The sequence below is a fragment of the Amborella trichopoda genome, chromosome 13, assembly GCF_054954075.1.
Source record: "Amborella trichopoda isolate Santa Cruz 75 chromosome 13, AtrichopodaSantaCruz75HAP2 v2.0, whole genome shotgun sequence".
Classification (NCBI taxonomy): domain Eukaryota; kingdom Viridiplantae; phylum Streptophyta; class Magnoliopsida; order Amborellales; family Amborellaceae; genus Amborella; species Amborella trichopoda.
In genome coordinates, this window is record NC_142348.1 from 18513987 (window position 1) to 18533560 (window position 19574).

Genomic DNA, 19574 nt, shown 5'->3' on the forward strand with positions numbered 1-19574 from the left:
TCTTATTTACCCAAGTATACCTCGCCACATCTCTAAGGTCATGGTGTCATCCCCCGAAGAAGAAGCTTCCCCCTCTACCTCCACTTCTAATCAGCCAAAACAAAATAACGAGCGAGAAGCAACTCCTAAAGTTGAGAAAGCCCTAGAGGTAGACCTTCCAGCACCGAGGGTCACCTACATGTCGGACCAGCAAAAATTCCTGCATGTCCCCATTGCTTTCTTAGAAGAAGAACTGACATACCAACCACCAAGGAAAGTACTCCAAATCCCATCCTCCTTGAACAAGGAGATTACTAGTAGCCAAAAGAAGGTATTACACTTCTCAGATGCTCTCAGAGAACGACAGGAAGACAAAGGTCAAGCCTCTGGCTCTCAGGAACAAGACCCCATGGTAGAGTTGAAAAGTGAGGTTCGCAGCCTCCGGAATCAGTTGGAGGTTATCCATGTCGCTTTAAAGCACTTAAAGGTGTTTGTCCTCGAGACTAAGACCTATGATGAGCGTAAGAGCAATGCACCTTGAGTCAAAGCCAAGGCTCCCCCAGCTTTGAGTATTTACAGCGGACAGGCTCACCAAATCATGAGAACCATGAATTATGAGCCCCTGTCTAATCAAACACTAAGGGGTGAGGAAGCAACTGCACCCCCAATCAAGGTCATTGAAGCCACACAAGCTGTCATAAGACAAAGCAATGAGTGGGCTATTCATTTTCATCTCACACTGTGAAAGGGCAGAAATAATGAAGCATAAAGAGAATGAAGAATAAAAGACATGCATCACACAGAAAGAGAAAAGAGCTATTTCATTCATAAATCAAGGGGGAATTATAAGCATTCTTTTCTTTTCAATAGAAGAAATGAAAAGAAAAAGATAAAGAAGGCACTGTCAAAAAACCCTCAATGATCTCATTGACCTTTCCCCAGCACTCTTCGGCCGATGCCTTCTCCCGTTGGATGTCTCCTCTCAGTTTGGGCACCAGCCCTGCCTCGTGCTCCACCAAGGCCAACTTTTCACCCAAGGATTACTCGAGGTCAAGCAGCTTTTGGCCCAACTCCTTATCCTCAACCTCCCAAACTACTGTCTCCTTCTCTAGTTTTTCATGTTCCCGTGCCCACTTGGCTACTTTCGCCTTCAGGGTCTTTACCCTGTTGTGGCGTGTTATGGTCTCCTCAGAAAGGGAAGACTTATGAGAGAAGGTAGCCTCGCTCTCTTGTAGTTGGGCCTCCGTCAGTTCACGACTGGGTGCCAGTGAGGCTTCCAAGGACTCTAACTGGGAGCCCCCTACCCGCGCTACAGTATCTTCCTCTTACGAAGCCTTTACACTCCATCCCTCCAACTCGTTCATGATGCTAACAAAGTATGGGATGGCCACTTTTGCGCTCCCTAGGGCATGGTACTTCAGTTGTGTGAATGCGTCACCAAGCTTGGCCAGGGGTAGCTCCTTCAGCTTTTGAACGCCTACCCGAAGCATCTTCTTGATAATTCTTGTGATTCCACTAAGGATGGACCTAGGCAGCGCAGCAGGCATGACTACAACAGGAGAATCCTCAGCTACAACCACATGACTCATAGGAACAGTGGCCAGATGTGTCACTGGCGTCTCGGAAGCGACCGCGAAACCCAAGGCCTCAGACTCCCTAGATTCAGGGGTAACCTTAGGCTACCCTAGTATCTCAGCAACAGCCCTCTTGCACAAATACCTCCCATGACCTCTTCGGGCTCGACCCTCTCATGCTCAGGTGTTGTAGCTATTGTAGCCAGGGCAAGGGCGACCTCTCCTCCAGAAGCTACCACCTCAGTATCATGGTGCACCACGGTAGCCTCCTCTCCCGGGGTGGTGTCTTCTTCCTGCTCCCTCTCTTCTTGAACCCCCACCTCTGCCTTGGCAAGTGCGATGCCTCTCCCCTTCTAGTGACTAAAGGTCGTCGTAGAGCCATTGCACTTCCTTTGTCTCGCTAGAACCTTTTGGCGGAAGCACTACTGTGGCCTCTACAACTTTCTTACGCCAACGTTTTTCTCATTGCAACTTCATCGAGTCTCCTTCTTCTTGCCAAATGATCCATGTTGCTCGCTCGAGGAGTCTCGACACTCTCTACAAACTCTCGCAAGCACCCTGCGAATGCCCTCAAACTTGATGAGGCTCGATTAGCAGGCCTCTAAGCAATGAGGTCTCCCTAGAGTTTTATTGCTAGAAGTTCTCTCCCGCACTAAACTCTCTCACTGTTTTACTGTAAGTATAATAGTGAAAATGGAATTTTACCCCCTTTTATAGCCGGGGGTTATACAAATTGCCCTTCACAAGCTCGAAATGACGCTCCAATCCTCATCTTCAGATGGCGATAGGTCCAAGCCGAGGTGGGTCAAGCCCGAGGCCTGAATGCGAGTCATCGCCGCTTGTGCTTCATGAGTCTACTACCATCTGGCTTCTCTTGTGATTTGCTGTCATTGGCGTCGCTATGTCTTAAAGCCGCACATGCCCCCTCCAGATACTAACGTTGTGCACGTTATCTAAGGCTTAGCGATGTGTGCCTTACTCATGTTAACGTCGTGTGCTTCTTTTAAAGATTTATCGTCGTGCGCATTTTCTAAGGCTTAGCGCCACATGCCTTACTCATGTTAATGTCGCACGCTTCTCTGAAAGATTTATCGTCATGCATGTTATCTAAGGCTTAGCGTCGCGTGCCTTACTCATGTTAACGTTGTGCACTTTACTAAAGAGGCTTAACGCCATGCAGTTCACCAGAGGCTTAACACTGTGCACTTCACCAAAGGCTTAATGTTGTGCACTTCACCGGAGGCTTAACATCGGGCACTTCACCAAGAGGCCTAACACCACACGCATCATCCACAGTCCTAATGCCGCGTGCGCCATTCAAAACTTAGCACCGTGTTCATGCTATGACACTACTGCTTGTGGATATCTCGCACTATTCTAGTGAAGCTACACCCAGATATTACATGACCACTGTTCGGCATCCCTAGGGAGTCCATCTCTGCACTACAGCCATCATTTCCTTGGAGTCACATTCCCTTACCACATTTTGGTATAGGTGCACGACCCTAAACTGCATGGTCCAAACTATATGACCTTAAACTCTAGTGGTGGTCTAGGTGCACGACCCTAAACTACATGGTCCAAACTACATGATCTTAAACTGTAGCAGTGGTCTAGGTGCACGACCTTAAACTGCATGGTCTAGACTATATGACCTTAAATTGTAGCGGTGGTCAAGGTGCACGATCCTAAACTGCATGGTCCAAACCATATGACCTTAAACTATAGTGGTGGTCTAGGTTGACGACCCTAAACTTCATGGTCCAAACTATATGACCTTAAACTATAGCGATGGTCTAGGGGCATGACCCCAAACTGCATGATCCAAACTATATGACCTTAAGCTGTAGTTGTAGTCTTGGTGCACGACCCTAAACTGCATGGTCCAAACTATATGACCTTAAGTTGTAGCGGTGATCTAGGTGCACGACCCTAAACTACATGGCTCAAACTATATGACCTTAAACTGTAGCAGTGGTTCAGGTGCACGACCCTAAACTACATGGTCCAAATTAGATGCCCTTAAACTGTAGCGGAGGTCTAGTTGCACGACCGTAAATTGCATGGTCCTCATTGCAAGACTTTAAAATGCACAGCCATGGTCCAAACTATATGACCTTAAACTATAGTGGAGGTCCAGTTGCGCAACCTTAAACTTCATGGTTTAGGTGCATGACCCTAATCTGCATGGTTCAAACTATATGACCTTAAACTGTAGCGGTGGTCTAGGTGCACGACCTTAAACTGCATGGTCCAAACTATATGACCTTAAGCTATAACAGTGGTCTAGGTGCATGACCCTAAACTGCGTAGTCCAAACTATATGACCTTAAACTCAGTGGTCTAGGTGCACGACCCTAAACTGTATGGTCCAAACTATGACCTTAAACTGCAGCGGTGGTTTAGGTGCACGACCCTAAACTGCATGGTTTAAACTATATGACCCTAAACTATAGCGGTGGTTTAGGTGCAAGACCCTAAACTGCATGGATGACCTTAAACGATAGCGGTGGTCTAGGTGCATGACCCTAAACTGCATGGTCCAGACTATATGACCTTAAATTGTAGCGGTGGTCTAGGTGCACGACCCTGAACTGCATGGTTCAAACCAATGGTTTAAAAAACGGATCGGTGACCCAGATCGGGCTTCCAAAAAATCGATCCGGATCTGCGAATCGACGATCAGGATCTGGAATCGGGTGAATCGGTCAGAATAAAGCTTAAAAAAAATCTGAAAAAATTATTAAAATTCATTATAAATATTGTTTTTTAGGAATTCAATAAGAAATGAGGGTACTCCATTAAGAATTTTCATGTTTTTGAATGAATATGCGAATATTGATATGTTCTTTCCCTGCATGAACCGCCATTCAGCATTTAATTTACATCACACAAAAGGATAAACATATAATTATCATGGAATAAGTATATCAACATACATGGACTACAATAAAGCATAAAATTAGTAACATATGATCTAAAAATAAAATGATAGACGACGTTATTGTTCTTCTTGGTCACGCTGGCGCCATTGATTGAATTCGTTTAACAATTCATTGATTCGATCTAAAAACGAATCATCGATATTAGCAGGCGTCTGACTATTCTCAAATCCCTGAGTGTTAGTGTTTTGTTGTGTTCCCAATCTAAAATCCCCGAAGATTGTCCATCCTTCATGCTCACCTGCACTGTCGTGCTCATCCCTACACTGTTGCTGTTGGGACTCAATATGTGAATAATATGGTTGGGATAGGGTGGCCTCAGAATCATCATCTCTCTCATTTTCTCTTTGAATAATATGGATTAAAAAAAAAAAAAAAACAAATTTTCAAAAAAATCGACCAAGGATTAAAAAAAAAAATCACAAATTTTCAAAAAAATCGATCATGGATTAAAAAAAAAAAATCACAAATTTTCAAAAAATTCTATCATGGATTACAAAAAAAAATTTGATCATGGATTAAAAAAAAAAAATCACAAATTTTCCAAAAATTCTATCATGGATTACAAAAAAAATTCGATCATGGATTAAAAAAAAAAAAATCACAAATTTTCAAAAAATTCAATCATGGATTACAAAAAATTCGATCATGGATTACATAAAATTCGATCATGGATTACAAAAAATAACAAACAAAAAAAACAAAACATTCAATCGTGGATTACAAAAAAAGAAAAAAACAATTCGATCATGGATTACAAAAACTTCAATCATGGATTACAAAAAACTCTATCATGGGTTACAAAAAAAGACAAAAAACAAAAAATTCAATCATGGATTACAAAAAAAAAAACAAACATTTCGATCATGGATTACAAAAAAAAAACAAACATTTCGATCATGTATTACAAAACATTTGATCATGGATTACAAAAAATTCTATCATGGGTTACAAAAAAAAAAAAAAAAAACAAAAAATTCGATCATGGATTACAAGAAAAAAAAACAAACATTTCGATCATGGATTACAAAAAATTCGATCATGGATTACAAAAAATTCTATCATGGGTTACAAAAAAACAAAAAATTCGACCATGGATTACAAAAAAAAAAAAACAATTCGATCATGGATTACAAAAAAATCGATCAAGTATTACAAAAAAATCTATCATGGATTACAAAAAAAAAAAAAAAAAAAAAAAAAAAAAAAAAAAAAAAAAAAAAAAAAATCCGTACGGGACTCGCCGATTCACTGTTCGGACTCGCCGATTCCGTACAGTGAATCGGCGAGTCACTGTACAGAATCATCCGGTCTCTCTAAATCCGGACGATTTCTGATTTTTAGCCGATACGATCCACTTTTTGCGATTTCTGAGTCGAACCGGGCGAGTCCGGTTCGACTCGGCGTTTTTTAAAACATTGGTTCAAACTATATGACCTTAAACTATAGTGAAGGTCTAGTTGCATGATCTTAAACTGCATGGTTCTAGCTCCATGACTTTAAACTGCATAGCCATGGTCTGAGCTACAAGACCTTAAAACTGTAACGCACGTCCCTGTAGCAAGACGTTAAAGGGTAAGACAAATAGTCCATTCACATGACTTTAAACTGTGAAAGGGATGCACCTCTTCACCAGGTGTATTCCATCACTATCCCCAGTGGAGTTACATGCATGCCATTGCTTATTATCCCCGTGGAGCTATATTGACCCCATTAATCCCCAATGGATCCGTGCCTCATGGAACCACTGTCTCTATCCCCCCACGGAGCTTTACTTACGTGGCGACCGACCTAAATGGTCTAGGTGTACGACCTTAAACTGCATGGTCCAAACTATAAGACCTTAAACTGTAGCGGAGGTCTAGTTGCACGACCTTAAACTGCATGGTCCTTACTGCAAGACTTTAAACTGCACAGCCATGGTTCAAACGATTTGACCTTAAACTGTAGTGGAGGTCTAGTTGCATGACCTTAAACTGCAAAGTCCAACTATATGATCCAAAACTATAATCATGTCCAGGCTGCATGACGTTAAACTGTTTTGCACAAGGTCTAGGAGGCAGGACTTTAAATATGCTTCCACACACACAAGTGCGCACAATACCCTTTTGCACGTCTCATCTTCATCAACTCCTTAAGGGATCCATTCCCCTCTACAACATTCACCGTTCCCCAGTGAGTTTCACCCATGCTCATGAAACAGCGAACCATTCCACCATCCATATTCGTCGTCAACTAGTGGGTCTCCACTATCCACCTCCCATGTCCCCAAAGTGAGTATAATCACCACCATGCTCACTCCATGGCCTCCAAAGGCTGCCATCCATCACCACCATGGTCCAGTTGTATGACCCTAAACTATAGTATACGTTCTAGCTATGCGCCATTAAATTGTTTCCAGAAGGTCCTGGAGGAATGACCTTAAACACACCCCCACAAAAAAAAAAAAAAAAAGACGGACATGACTAAAACCCACAAGGGCATCATGAGTAAAAATGTCAGAAAACAAATTCAAAGTAGATAGGTACGGTCCCGAAACCGTGAGAAAAAATGTCCAAAAATAAAACCCGGGCACGGTGAAAACCTGAAAGGGCACTGTGAGCAAAAATGGATGAAAAGGACGAACATGGCCATAAGGTCATAGGTTAAAGAGTCAAAAAATAAAGGAGACGATGCCACTTCCCAGTCCAGGTGAAGACCCACAAAGGGTGCTTGGACCGATAAGGCTGGTTGACGCAGCATCATAGCCTCAGCCGGCACCCAATTGCCAAACATGCATAATTCTGGCTAATGAGGTCCATACAAAATCCTCAGATGTCAGGATCCAATCAAGATGGCACACCCGGGAGTGAGAGCCTCACAAGATCTCCCAAACCTCAAAAACAAAATGAGTCCTTGAGGGTGAGGACAATGACCGAATGATCCCCCCAAAAATAAAAAGAGTCCTTGAGGGTGAGGACAATAACCAAAAGATCCCTCCAAAAACAAAAAGAGTCCTTGAGAATGAGAACGATGACCGAAAGATCCCTCCGAAATAAAAAAAGAGTCCTTAAGGGTGAGGACAATGACCAAAAGATTCCTTCAAAAACAAAAAGAGTCGTTGAGGGTGAGGATGATGACCGAAAGATCCCTCCAAAATAAAAACAAAAAGAGTCCTTTAGGGTGAGGATGATGACCGAAAGATCCCTCCAAAACAAAAACAAAAAGAGTCCTTCAGTGTGAGGACGATGAACAAAAGATCCCCCAAAATAAAAAAGAGTCCCTATGGTGATAATGATGAACAAAAGATCCCTCAAAAATATAAAGAGTCCTTGAGGATGAGGACGATGAACAAAAGATCCCATAAAATAAAAAAGAGTCTCAAGGGTGAAGACGATGAACAAAAGATCCCTCAAAATAAAAAAGAGTCCCTAGGGTGAGGACGATGAATAAAAGATCCCTCAAAATAAAAAAGAGTCCCTAGGGTGAGGACAATCACAAGATCCCTCAATGCATCATCTCCCCGAAGTCTCCATGGATGGATCTACGGCAAATACGTTCAAACGTCTGAGCATCCTACTTACAGGATTGCATGGATTTCTCCCCGGCGTCTATGTGGTCCTATGGCTAGGAAGAAAAAAGAAATAAAGCTGAAGGAAATTTTTTGAATGTTGCCCTTCTCGCTTCTCACGAAGCACAACATTCGGTGGGGCACGTTGTTTGAAGACATATTTCAGCACCATGGGTCCCCGATGCGAAATAAAAGGGAGAAGCTGGTTGATAAAGCCTGACAAACAGTGAAAATTTTGATAGTCTCAAAATGGCTACAGAACAGGCCAAGATTTTCATAAGGACTTCAAAAGGTTTTCTGCCAAGTTTCGTCACATTCCGACATGTCTAAGGCAGTGCAGACAAAGAAACAGTTTCAGCAAAATCAGCCTCTAACAACCTGAAACGGACCTTTATAACTAGAACCGTATTTTCAGGTCATCAAATGGCCATAGGATCACCACCATTTGATCCGGCATGGTTGAAAACCCCTAAGGGCCAAATTTCAGCTTAAACGGACACTTCAAGAAGACGTTCTAGACAAAAGATCGAAACAGGAGGAGCTGCACACTATTCCCATGTGGGCACCCTGCAACTAAACTCCATTGAATCACAGTCACGAATAGTAAACTTGTGACATCTATATCTCCTTTGATCGAGATTGAATCGCGCTTAAACTTATTGGAGCATGTTCATCTCTTCAAGACGAGTGTTTTGATATGTAGCACATCTCGTGACGGTGTCGGAGCAAGGAGAAAAGCTAGATAAAAGTAAATGATTCAAAGAAACATGTTGCAAAAAATCAGCAGGACATCCACTCACTCGAGTGGCCAAATCACAACGCTCATGAGCCCGATTAGTGCAAGACCAGTTGCATCATGTGCGTAAGGTCAATGGCTATCGCTGGTCCGAACCCGCGCATGATGAACGATTGGATTTGCACAAGATCAAGTTGAAGTCACTACAGATTCCGGCAACCGAAATCCCAAATTCTGATAAAAAATTCAAGATTGCCAAATCTTCGTTTAAGCTCCAAATGGCATCCCATTTGTTGCAACGCGATCGTGGTGACATGCTCAATGCAATTCAACGAAAAAATCATAGAAAAACATCAACATGAAGATGCACTATTGATCGAAAGTTTTCAAGTTATGTGATCATGCCTTTAAAGTGTGACTCATGGCTTAAAATTGATATTAAAATGATTGTAGCATCAAGCTCTACACGATGGCAATCATCTTTTGTTCATTCGGATGCCGGATCGTCACTGGATCGTTTAAGAAGAACCAAGAACGTCTTTAGTTCTCAGCAGGGACTGTTTTGGAATTTCTCCAAATGTTAGACAAGGGCAAATCAGTAATTTGATAACCTATTTTCTTATTTTTGAAATTCATAATTATCCCCAATTAGGGTTGGTTTTGGGTAATCCACCCACTTTTTAGCCCTAGTCTATAAATAGACACTATCTCTCATTGAGAAGGAGAGAACTTAAAAAAAAAAAAATCAGTGTACAAAGATTCGACTTTTGATCAATAAAATCAAGGCTTTCTTCTTGAGTTCTCTTGAGTTCTCTTGAGCACATCTTAGAGAGATAGATGAGAGAGAAATTTAAGAGTGATACCCCTCTTATCATCAAGGTATTTTCTCTCTCTTCCCTTCTTTCTCTTTAGTTTTCTTTTTCTCTCGAGAAAGTTTAGAGCGGTTCCCCTCCTATCTTCAAGGTATTTTCTCTCTCTTCCCTTCTTCTTTCTCTTTGATTTTCTTTTTCTCTCGAGAAAGTTTAGAGCGATACCCCTCCTATCTTCAAGGTATTTCCTCTCTCTTCCCTTCTTCTTTCTCTTTGGTTTTCTTTTTCTCTCCTCTTCTCTCTCTTCTTCTCTTTATTTTTCTTCGTATGTCTTCTTCTTCTCTGCTGAGTCTTTCTTAGAGGCCATGCACGACAATGGCATCGTTGTGTATGCCTCTTTCTTTCTTTTCCCTCTTTCTTTTCTCTCCTTATTCTCTCTTCCTCCTCTTGTGACTTCGCAGGTAGTGCATGGCGATGGCAGAGCCATGTGCGAACTTCTTTATCTTTCCTTCTCTCTTCGTTTGTCTCTTTCCCTCAACATAGTTCACGCATGGTGATAGTAGTGCATAGTGCCGTCTGAAGGAGCACACGGTGAGCTAGGCCGTGTGCTCCTTTCTGCACCATTGGTCTCTATCCCTAGAGGCTCAACACATCGAGGTGAAAACCCTACAGTCTCCACCCCTCATACACACCACAAGGCTTGTGGGTCACCCACTCGAGCCACATTTTAAGGCAACCCTTGTGCTACCCTGAGTCAGCATCCAAGATCAAACCTTCTAAGGTCAAGTCCTGTGCACATTGATCACATGCATCTCATTGCTCGGGGAAACACCGTCATTATGCCAACACGAGTACACATGAGACGAGCTCCTCGTCTTCCTATTCAGAACACACAAGCGCACCCTGTAAGGGGCAGGCCTACATCTGTTCTCTTATAGATACCTGCTCATAGTTCTTGGCGTCATAAGGCCAGATCACTTGCACGAGCCCGGGCTGACCCCCAAGTCTCCTATAATCCTTCTTCAAGGGGTGCACACGCGTCGCCATCACAGACGTCCCCTAGCCTTAGACTTGGGCCTTCTCGTGACTCAATCCTGCTTTAACCCACTCCTCCTTCATCGAACAAGCTCCTTCAGCCTTGACACTCAAAGGTTTTCCCCAAGAGTACCATCTTGAACCAGCCCTATCACTTTGATCGTGTCTCTGGAGCTCATAAGAGAGCTCAGGGCATTGACCTGATGGAAGATCGAGTCCTTCATCCTCCCCTGCCAAAGATGACTTCAGTTCCTGACCCGCATCCAATGCCACACCTGATGGAGACAGCTCTCCCTTGTGTAAGAAGAGCTGACCAGTCGTGACCTAGATCGCAGTTTTGGGGTGAGGTCTATCAAAACCTCAAGGCTAAACGTGATAGAGGTCTGCAAATTTTGACTAGGGAGGTGACCAAAGCAGTCAAAACAACCAATTATGACGACCCTCTTCACGTGAATCCCTTCTACCCCCTTGAGACGATGAAGCTTAATGAAGAGCTCTGTGAACCCTGTGTTGTGGTTACTGTCGTAGAAGAAGACCCAGCCACCCAGTAGCCAAAGTCCCAAGACCATCGAGAATCGGTCCAAATGCGATCAGCATAAAAGAGTCGAGTTCAGTTAGCGCATGCTGGCCCCCTGTTGACAGATTTACCACGTACGATCCATCAAGTTCACAAGCCCTCAGTTGCCACTAACGTTGACCTCCATAGAGAAACGGTCAACGTAATGGTTGTAAGCGAGCCCGGTGATTCGCAAGAAGAGAGCATAAAAAAGTTTGAGGATATGGTGTGCGAGATGATGGAAAAGATCGATCGTATTGATGTCGCACGACAGTCGGCTAACCATGAGGTCAATTCCCATCACTCTGATGGTGCACCTCCACGGCAGCCCCCTCCTTCTACTTCACAGGACAATTCTATCCCTTAGCCCATCTCTCAAACAGATATTGATGCTATGGTCACCCATAGCCTAAAGAACAAACAAATCCTGGGGATACAGGGTGCGATGCCTTATCAAAGGTCAGACCCCTTGTATATTGATCAGTTCCCATTTCTCTCTGATTATAAGACATGGAAGTTTCCTTTATTCAATGGAACCATGTCCCCAAATAAGCATATTGCCCACTTCCAAGCAGCATGTCGAGAAATAGCGGCTGACGGGAGACTTCTTCTCCGAAAGTTCGTTGTGACCCTCGATGGCTTTCAATGGTATGCTCGACTTCCTCCAAACTCAGTGCATACATGGGAAGAGATGGAGAAATTGTTCTATCAACGCTTCTATGAGGTCAGAGAGAGGTTCAAACCATCGAACTTCTCACCCTGACTCAAGACCCCAATGAGCCTGTGGATCAGTTCATATCAAGATGGAGAAATTTGGCGTCCCGTTATCCTAATCTTATGCCTGAGAAGGAAGCAGTCCAAACTTGTGTGCGTAACATGCGACTCGAGATCGCTATACATGTCGAGGCCTCTAATCCGAACTCCATGTCAGAGTTTATCTGTAAATCAGTTCGACTAGAAAGTCTATCATGCCGCCATGGTGGGACACGGCAACCATCTACAAGCTCAGCAAACAACCGGGGCAATGGTAGCTCTCGAAATAACACACTATTTTTTATACTTTTCCAAGAAAATTTGATAAATTCCCAAGTGAACAATTGTTTTATGCGGGCTGGACCGTATTTCTGCAATATGCGGTCAAGAGGTATAAAGCATCCATCTTAAGATGGATGCAAATAGGTGGTCCATCTAAAAACAATTGTAACTAACGGTCCAAATGTTTTCTTAATATAATTATTATTTTTAGTTTTCAAAATTTCTTTATTTTTTCATATTCATGATTTTCATGTTAAAGAATATATATTATCTAAAAATTAGGATCAAACTATATTTAAAGAAAGGATTGTATACAATTAGACCATTTATCTTTGATACAAGGTCGACGCAATTCCTTACAACCATTTTATGTGAAATTTGATAGCTTGGATGTGTCACAAAGTTCGAGAAATTTTTTTTCGAAGTTTGAGCTTGGTTAATGGAATAATTGCAGCAACCCAATTTCATATCCCATGGTCAAGATTAATGGGACCACTTTGCATGAAAGGTAAATGGTCTCATTCTATACTTTCCCTTTAAAGAAAATATCTATTGCGAAGCCTACATTTTTACAATATGCAGGCTGGCTACATGCTAACTGCGTCCATACCTCAAATGGATAAATTGTTTCATGTGGATTGGACCGCATTTCTATATATGCGGTCCAAAAAGTGTAAAGCATCCATCTTAAAGATGGATGCAAATAGGTATTCCATCTAAAACAATGGAAACTAACTGTCCAAATGTTTTCTTAATAAAAGTTTTATTTCTAGTTTTTAAAATTTATCTATTATTTTATATTCATGATCTCCATGTTAGATATTACATGTCCTTAAAAATTTAAGTCTTAAAATCCATCTACAAAATCGATTTATTAAGAGGTCCGCGTTTCTACATATGCGGGTTTGGCCGCATAGTATTGTTTTTTTAACTTATCTTTTGGAAAGACCCCTCTGCAATTCCTTTCCATTTGATTATACCACCTGTCCAACAGTTCACGGCTACTGGCGATTGATTTCCATTATTCCATTACTTTCTCTTTCTCTCTCCTCTGAGATTGTATCCCTTCATAGTTTCTCAAGGATTGCTTGCGTTCACTCTGTGTCAGTAATTTGTGAGTATGGCATCCTTCTTCCTAAACTCCCACCTCTGCTGCACCATGCGACATCCTTCTCCTTCTGTTCTATGTGATAACGGCCGCAGCGCTCTATTATTTGAGGGGCGTTTGCCTTTTGAATTTTCTCACTCTCAGTCTCATTGGATGGAAAAGAGGAGGATGATGAAGCGTGGAGGGTTCCTCCTTGTTCAATCCATGGAGGAGAAACCCAAGTTCGGTAGTCCTCCTGACCTCCCATCCACCTCCGGCGATTACCAGGTCCATTTGCCTTATTATTTTGGCCATCAAGTTGTTTTTGAGTCTTTCTATCTATTACTCTGAATTTTGTTGGGGATGTATCTGAATTATTCTGATTGCTGTTGTTTATTCCTCATTTTTTTTTTCTTTATAATATTCTCATTAATGCTTTGGCGAGAACTTAAGTGGTAAAATGTTTTGCACTATAATGGTGATTGAGTTCGTGAATTTAGTAATACTTCCTAGTGCTATCATTTATTAATTTTCATGAGAGATTGCTGTTACAATTTTCCAGTTATCTACCCATGTTCGTGGTCGAAGGTTTGGGCTTCTGATATGTACATGCTTCCTAAAGATGGATGGGTTCACATGGACGTAGGAAAATAGTACGACTAGTAAATTAATGGAGAAGATATTAAGATTTGCACATGTAGAGGAAATCTCACTTCTAAGTACCTCAATATTCATCATCCACACATTTATGTGTGTTTATTTGATTCACTAAATTACTTCCTTTAGGCACTACGCTTCGTTTCTAAGATATTCCCCTGCAGGCGGGTGTGTTTCTTTCCCTCGTTGACTTGCCGTATTACTTTTGAGCAACTGCATCTCTGTTTGTGGCTCTCCCTCCACTTGCTTTAACGATGAATAATTGATGATGTTTTTGCATTGGAATAATCTTCATTTGCAATTTCTTATTGTATCAGTTTTATATTCTTCTCCAGAGTTCTCACTATTGGAGTAGAGATACTCATTCGGAGACCTTGTACCCTTCAAGTAAATGAAGCATACCATGTGCTAAATGTGCTGGTCTTCCCATCAATTCAGCATGTCTCACATTTTTGTTTTGGAATGTGGCTCGTATGAAAGGAGAAGAGTGGGGCGGCCGAGGACCAAAGAGAAATGTGAAAAGGCATGCCATCTATCATAAGAAGATCGGATAACATGTACATAAGACATTCATGAAAAATTTGAGCATTATGACATGGATTGTCAAGACATTGAAGATTCAGTGGTTGTCGAAGGGTGGTTACATGTCAGGTACTTGCTTAAAATTTGTTGTCGGAGAAAATAAATTAGGTTTAAAATCTAGAAAATTCATGTGAAAGATTGTTAATGATATGAGGCCAACATTTTCAATATTGATGGCCAGAAATTCCTTATCTATGTAAAAAGGGTGAATATAGAAAATAGCTCTGTGGTGAATATTCATGGAAAAAATGTGATAAAACATTGTAACTCATTATCTATAGAATGGGTATGAGTACTCATGTATACAAGTCCACCTTTAATCCAATCTGTGGAGTTTCTAAAGCCACAAAGGCAATGATGAAATATACCAAGAAAATATCCGTTTTTTATTACGTCACCCAGAAGATATGCATTATTCTTTCTGGATGCATCACATTTAAATTCTAGCTAGCTGAATTAGGAACTGCTTGAGTGTATGAGCACCCTAATAAATCCCAGTCAGGCAAGTCACTTGAGATCACTTACTAAGAAATCAGGCCCAATTAGGGACTTGTTTAGGCTACCAATCCTGAGTCACTCCATCTTACTCAAGCGAGTCCAAGTAGGATGCCGAACTATTAATAAACAAATTAAAAGGAAAAGGAAACAAGAAAGGTGAGACTCAGGCTATTCATCATCATCAAAGTCTTTCCCAACTATTTAAAGTTGCCTAAGACTCAGCGGACTCTGAGGTTTTATTTTCCCGAGTCACGTGACTCTTGATCTAGGTTGACTTAGTGGAGTCCCGAGTCAGCCTGGCTGTTTTTTAATCAGTCATTGAGATTGAGATTCAGCTGTCTTAATGATACTCGTTGAAGTCATCTGAGCCCATTTGGCTTGGGAATATGCAGAGTACTAATCCGTGTATGGGATTTTGAACTATGTGATACACTGCTGAATAATACCAGACCATCTTTATGAGTTATAAACTGATAGGCAGCAAAATAGTTATGAAAGGAGCTAAGTTACCCTTACAAGTCTCTCAAACAAAAGGAGGACCCAATATCTTCAACAAAGCGTCAAATAGAATCAGAAGTGCTTGAAACACAAAAGGTTCAATTGTTTCTATGCGGGAGAGAAACTGCCCCATGTTGTAATGTTGACTAATTCAATGAGAAGATTCACTAGTAATCTTACCAATGCACTATCAAGAATTCATTGACATTCTCTTAATAAATTAGATTTTGAATTATTATCATTTCAACAAAAGAAATTGGCAATATTCTTGTTGGCAATTGAAGCATTGACAGAATTTCATATTAACAGTGTTAGCTGTGGTGTAGTGCTTCCTTGTATAAGGTATTTCTTATACTCGTATGTTTTTGTATTTGTTATTTCTGTTACTAATTTCTATTCTTAGTTCTTTGTAAAGTAGCTGTGAACGGTACTTGTACACTTTACCCTGCATTTAAATGAAACCTAAAATTATAGCAAGATGTTTGTTTCGTTTATCTTCTTTCTCTGATTTTGCATGCCTTCAGGGATGATTGTCATAGGATGGGAATCAATCATCAGTGAATGCAAACTGGGGCAAAAAAAAAATATAAACAAAGATAAAAAGGGGAAAAAAAAGAAAAGAAAATCTCAGGTACTTGGTGGCTTTGATATTATGTAGGAAACAAATGAAGAATGAAGCATCCAAATACACTATGTTGTCTCTAGGGCATGTTATAACATGTATATATGTGGTGAAGGACTAAATATCCCTATACAGGATGGCGAAGTTTACCTTAATGTAGAGGGATATGAATGTCTTCTGAGATCCTGATGTCAACCAATGGTCTGCTTTGTCACGTCTGCTATATAATTTGTAGACACTTGTGTATTTTGCTGAAGTCGTGATAATGCTTTCTGTAATCACTTTTTAAGATCTACTAGGTACTCATTTGGCGATGGTGTTGCCTGAGCAGAAGAGTTGGCTAGGAACAGCACCTGGACTTGCAAGGAAAGAACATGGGAGTCTAGGATTTAAGTGGTCCTTGCATTTTAGGACTATGCTTGAGGCATATCATGTTACTAAATGCAAACAATGCCCGTGAAAGATCCTTGGGCAGGTTAATGAAGCTATCTTGGGTATTCGTATTTTACCTAGGTGCTTTATGTTTGTGTCCAATATGGATGTTGTAAATGTAAAGCAAAGCTAGTTTAGAATTCTAGTGGTTTAAGGTGGGCCACCATTATCTCCTTGTCATTCCAGCAACGTATTTCATTGGTGTCATGTGGTTCCTAACCGAACAGTGAGTTCTAATCAACATTGGAGCAGAGCCTTGTGGAGTTGGCATCTTATGTCTCTGTATCATGTGGTCTCTTTGATTATATGTTTTTGCCCTTATTTAAAAGCCTCTTTGAGTTGGTAGACCAATTAGCATCAATCTGTCTCTTTATGTTTTATGTCTCTCTGATCTCAATAAAGGAATGTGAGTTAATTTAATTTATTATTATTTTGTAACCTCAAATTTAAATTTGAAATCTTATTATTTCATCTCTTGCATCAGAATTTTACATGTTACACTGTTTTAATTTTATGTTGATAAAATGCATCTATTCATGCTTTGAGAACTATTGCCTCCTAATTCTTCATATTGTGTAATTTAATTAAACTGCTGTTTTGTACTCTTAATGCTCATTTAAACAAATTACTAGCAGTTTCTGAGACAAAAAAAAAAAAAAAATCCAATTTTTTAATTGTATTTACTTATCAAAGTCTTCCTCTTCTGATTGCTTTGCTTTTAGTTGCATTCATAACCAGCAATGAGTAAAAGGTAGCAGTTGGAACTTACCAAAGTGTTACTGTAGATCTATCTCTGTGAGACTAACATTGCGCATTTATATATGAGTTTTTGGTGCTGTTACTGTTAAATGCTTATTTTCTAATATAGAAAAGCTTACTTCCATACTTACAATGCCAACTGTTTGTTATGTGTATCAGGAACTCATGCAGAGACCTGGCACTTGTGATCCATTGTGTTCAGTTGATGAAATGAGCTCATTGGAGTTTGAAGCTAATTACCAGCCAAAGACTGATTTGTTGAAGGCGTTCGCCATTTTGGCTGCAGCTGGAGTGGGAGCAGTTGCACTTAATCACTCTTGGGTAGCTGCTAATCAGGTGATTCTTGTTTGAGCATCATGCTCATTTGCTCATTGACCTTATTACCATATCGAGTGGATTTTCTTCGATCATTTTCGATGTTGTCTGGAGCTAGTACTTCAGATCATAGGTCATGTTTAACAAATAAATTATGAGTTTGTGTTGTCAGCATGCACATGTTTCATATGTCACTGTTGGGCTTGTCTTTGGGGCTCTGATTTAAAGTTGTGTTATGCTACAGGATCTTGCCATGGCACTGGTATTTGCATTAGGGTATGCAGGAATAATATTCGAAGAGTCTTTAGCATTCAACAAAAGTGGTGTTGGACTTCTGATGGCTGTTTGCTTATGGGTTATACGAAGCATTGGGGTAGTTTCATATTCTCACTAAGAATCTTTAATTCCTGTTCAAAGTGAGTTTCATTTCATTCCTTTGCAGGTTTACGGTGATTTCATTGGCTGCTGTAGAACCTGCTTCACTGTGATGTAATTTAGAGTGCTGAGTTTATTATCTTGATTATACATCTTAATTTGCATCCTATATGACCAAATGGTTGAAAAATAATCAGGCTTTTTGTCCTGTCACTATTGTAAACATGAATATCCATCTCATCTATTTCTCTGGCGATCTTGTCTCCTCATAACCAGAAATATATCTTTAGACATTCCTATACATTTTCTACACTAAATACAACCATTATCAGTCTCAAAAAAAAAAAAAAGGTCTCAAAGACATTGTCAAGTATGTGAAATAACAAAAAAATATCTTAAGACATTCCTATACATTTTCTACTTTTAATAAAACCATTACCAGTCTCAAAAAAAAAAAAGTCTTAAGACATTGTCAAGTATGTGAAAGAACCGTATCCATATCAATAGTTGTATTTGATTTTTCCATGTAGGAAATTATTGTAGTTGATTATTTTTCACTCAGTGCATAATCTAAAGCTCTCTCGCCCCTGCTCTCAAGCATGTCTCTAGTGCATGTTTTATTCTTCAAATGGAAGATCCTGGCAGATTAAAGGTGTTATTCAGGGCTGCGAGGCTCACTTTCTAATCTCTCACACCCACTTTCTCTCTCTCTTGCTAACATACATAGCAAACAACTAGATTGGAAGTTCGTGTGATCGATTCAAATGGAAGATCCTGGGAGATTAAAGGTGTTATTCAGGGCTGCAAGGCTCATTTTTTAATCTCTCACACCCACCTTTCTCTCTCACTTGCTAAGATACATAGCAAACAACTAGATTGGAAGTTCGTGTGATCGAGAAAATTTAGTTTCATTTTTATTTATATATATTTTAAATCAATAAAAAGGTGAGATTAGGTTGAGCAAGTGTTATATGAATTCCGAGTTTAGATTGAAGTATTATATTAGTTCTTGCTTAAGTGAGTTATTTCTTGTTTGTATGTGTCAAAGCTCAAAAATTTACCCGCTCGACCGCTTGGGTGGAAAAATTTAAAAAACGACCAGGCGCTAGCTAGGCGGGACCATAGTTGTTGGAGGTGGGAGCAGGATCGAGAGCGGGATCGGTTCGGGAGTCGCCGAACCGCCCTATAGTGGGAGCTCCTTGGGGTTAGGATCGGTTTCTGTATAATAAACAAGACGCGGATCGAGATCCTTAGGTTTATGGGAGCGAGATCCGACGTCAATGGATTTGATGTTTTGATTAGCAGGAAGCTAAGCTCCACTATACAAAAAAATGACGTTGTAAACATAGCTAGTACGAGTTCCCTTGGTTAAGGAATCGAGGTTTAAGTATGTCATATAACGGGGTTCCTCCTGCTCTAATATCGAGATTCTTAAAGTATAGGAATTAAGGTCCTCAGCTGATTGGCCTGAGGTCCACAAGTGCCATTTACTAGAGATCCCTTATCAAGTGCTCCCGCCCTTAACAATGGATT

General features: G+C 40.7%; 1 protein-coding gene across 4 annotated transcripts in view; it reads left to right on the plus strand.

The window, feature by feature from the left end:
* Positions 1 to 13220: 13220 nt before the first annotated feature.
* Positions 13221 to 19574, plus strand: part of NHD1 (sodium:hydrogen antiporter 1) — a 39924-nt gene continuing 33570 nt past the window's right edge. For 2 of the 4 annotated variants that reach the window (XM_020667040.2, XM_088855366.1), the window contains exons 1-4: positions 13221 to 13591; positions 14296 to 14611; positions 17511 to 17687; positions 17911 to 18039. In XM_020667040.2, the coding sequence (XP_020522699.1) occupies positions 17517 to 17687; positions 17911 to 18039 (300 nt within the window). In that variant the 5' untranslated portion in view covers positions 13221 to 13591; positions 14296 to 14611; positions 17511 to 17516. The remainder of the gene's footprint in view (positions 13592 to 14295; positions 14612 to 17510; positions 17688 to 17910; positions 18040 to 19574) is intronic. The other 2 variants (XM_006843949.4, XM_088855365.1) reach the window with 1 other exon arrangement.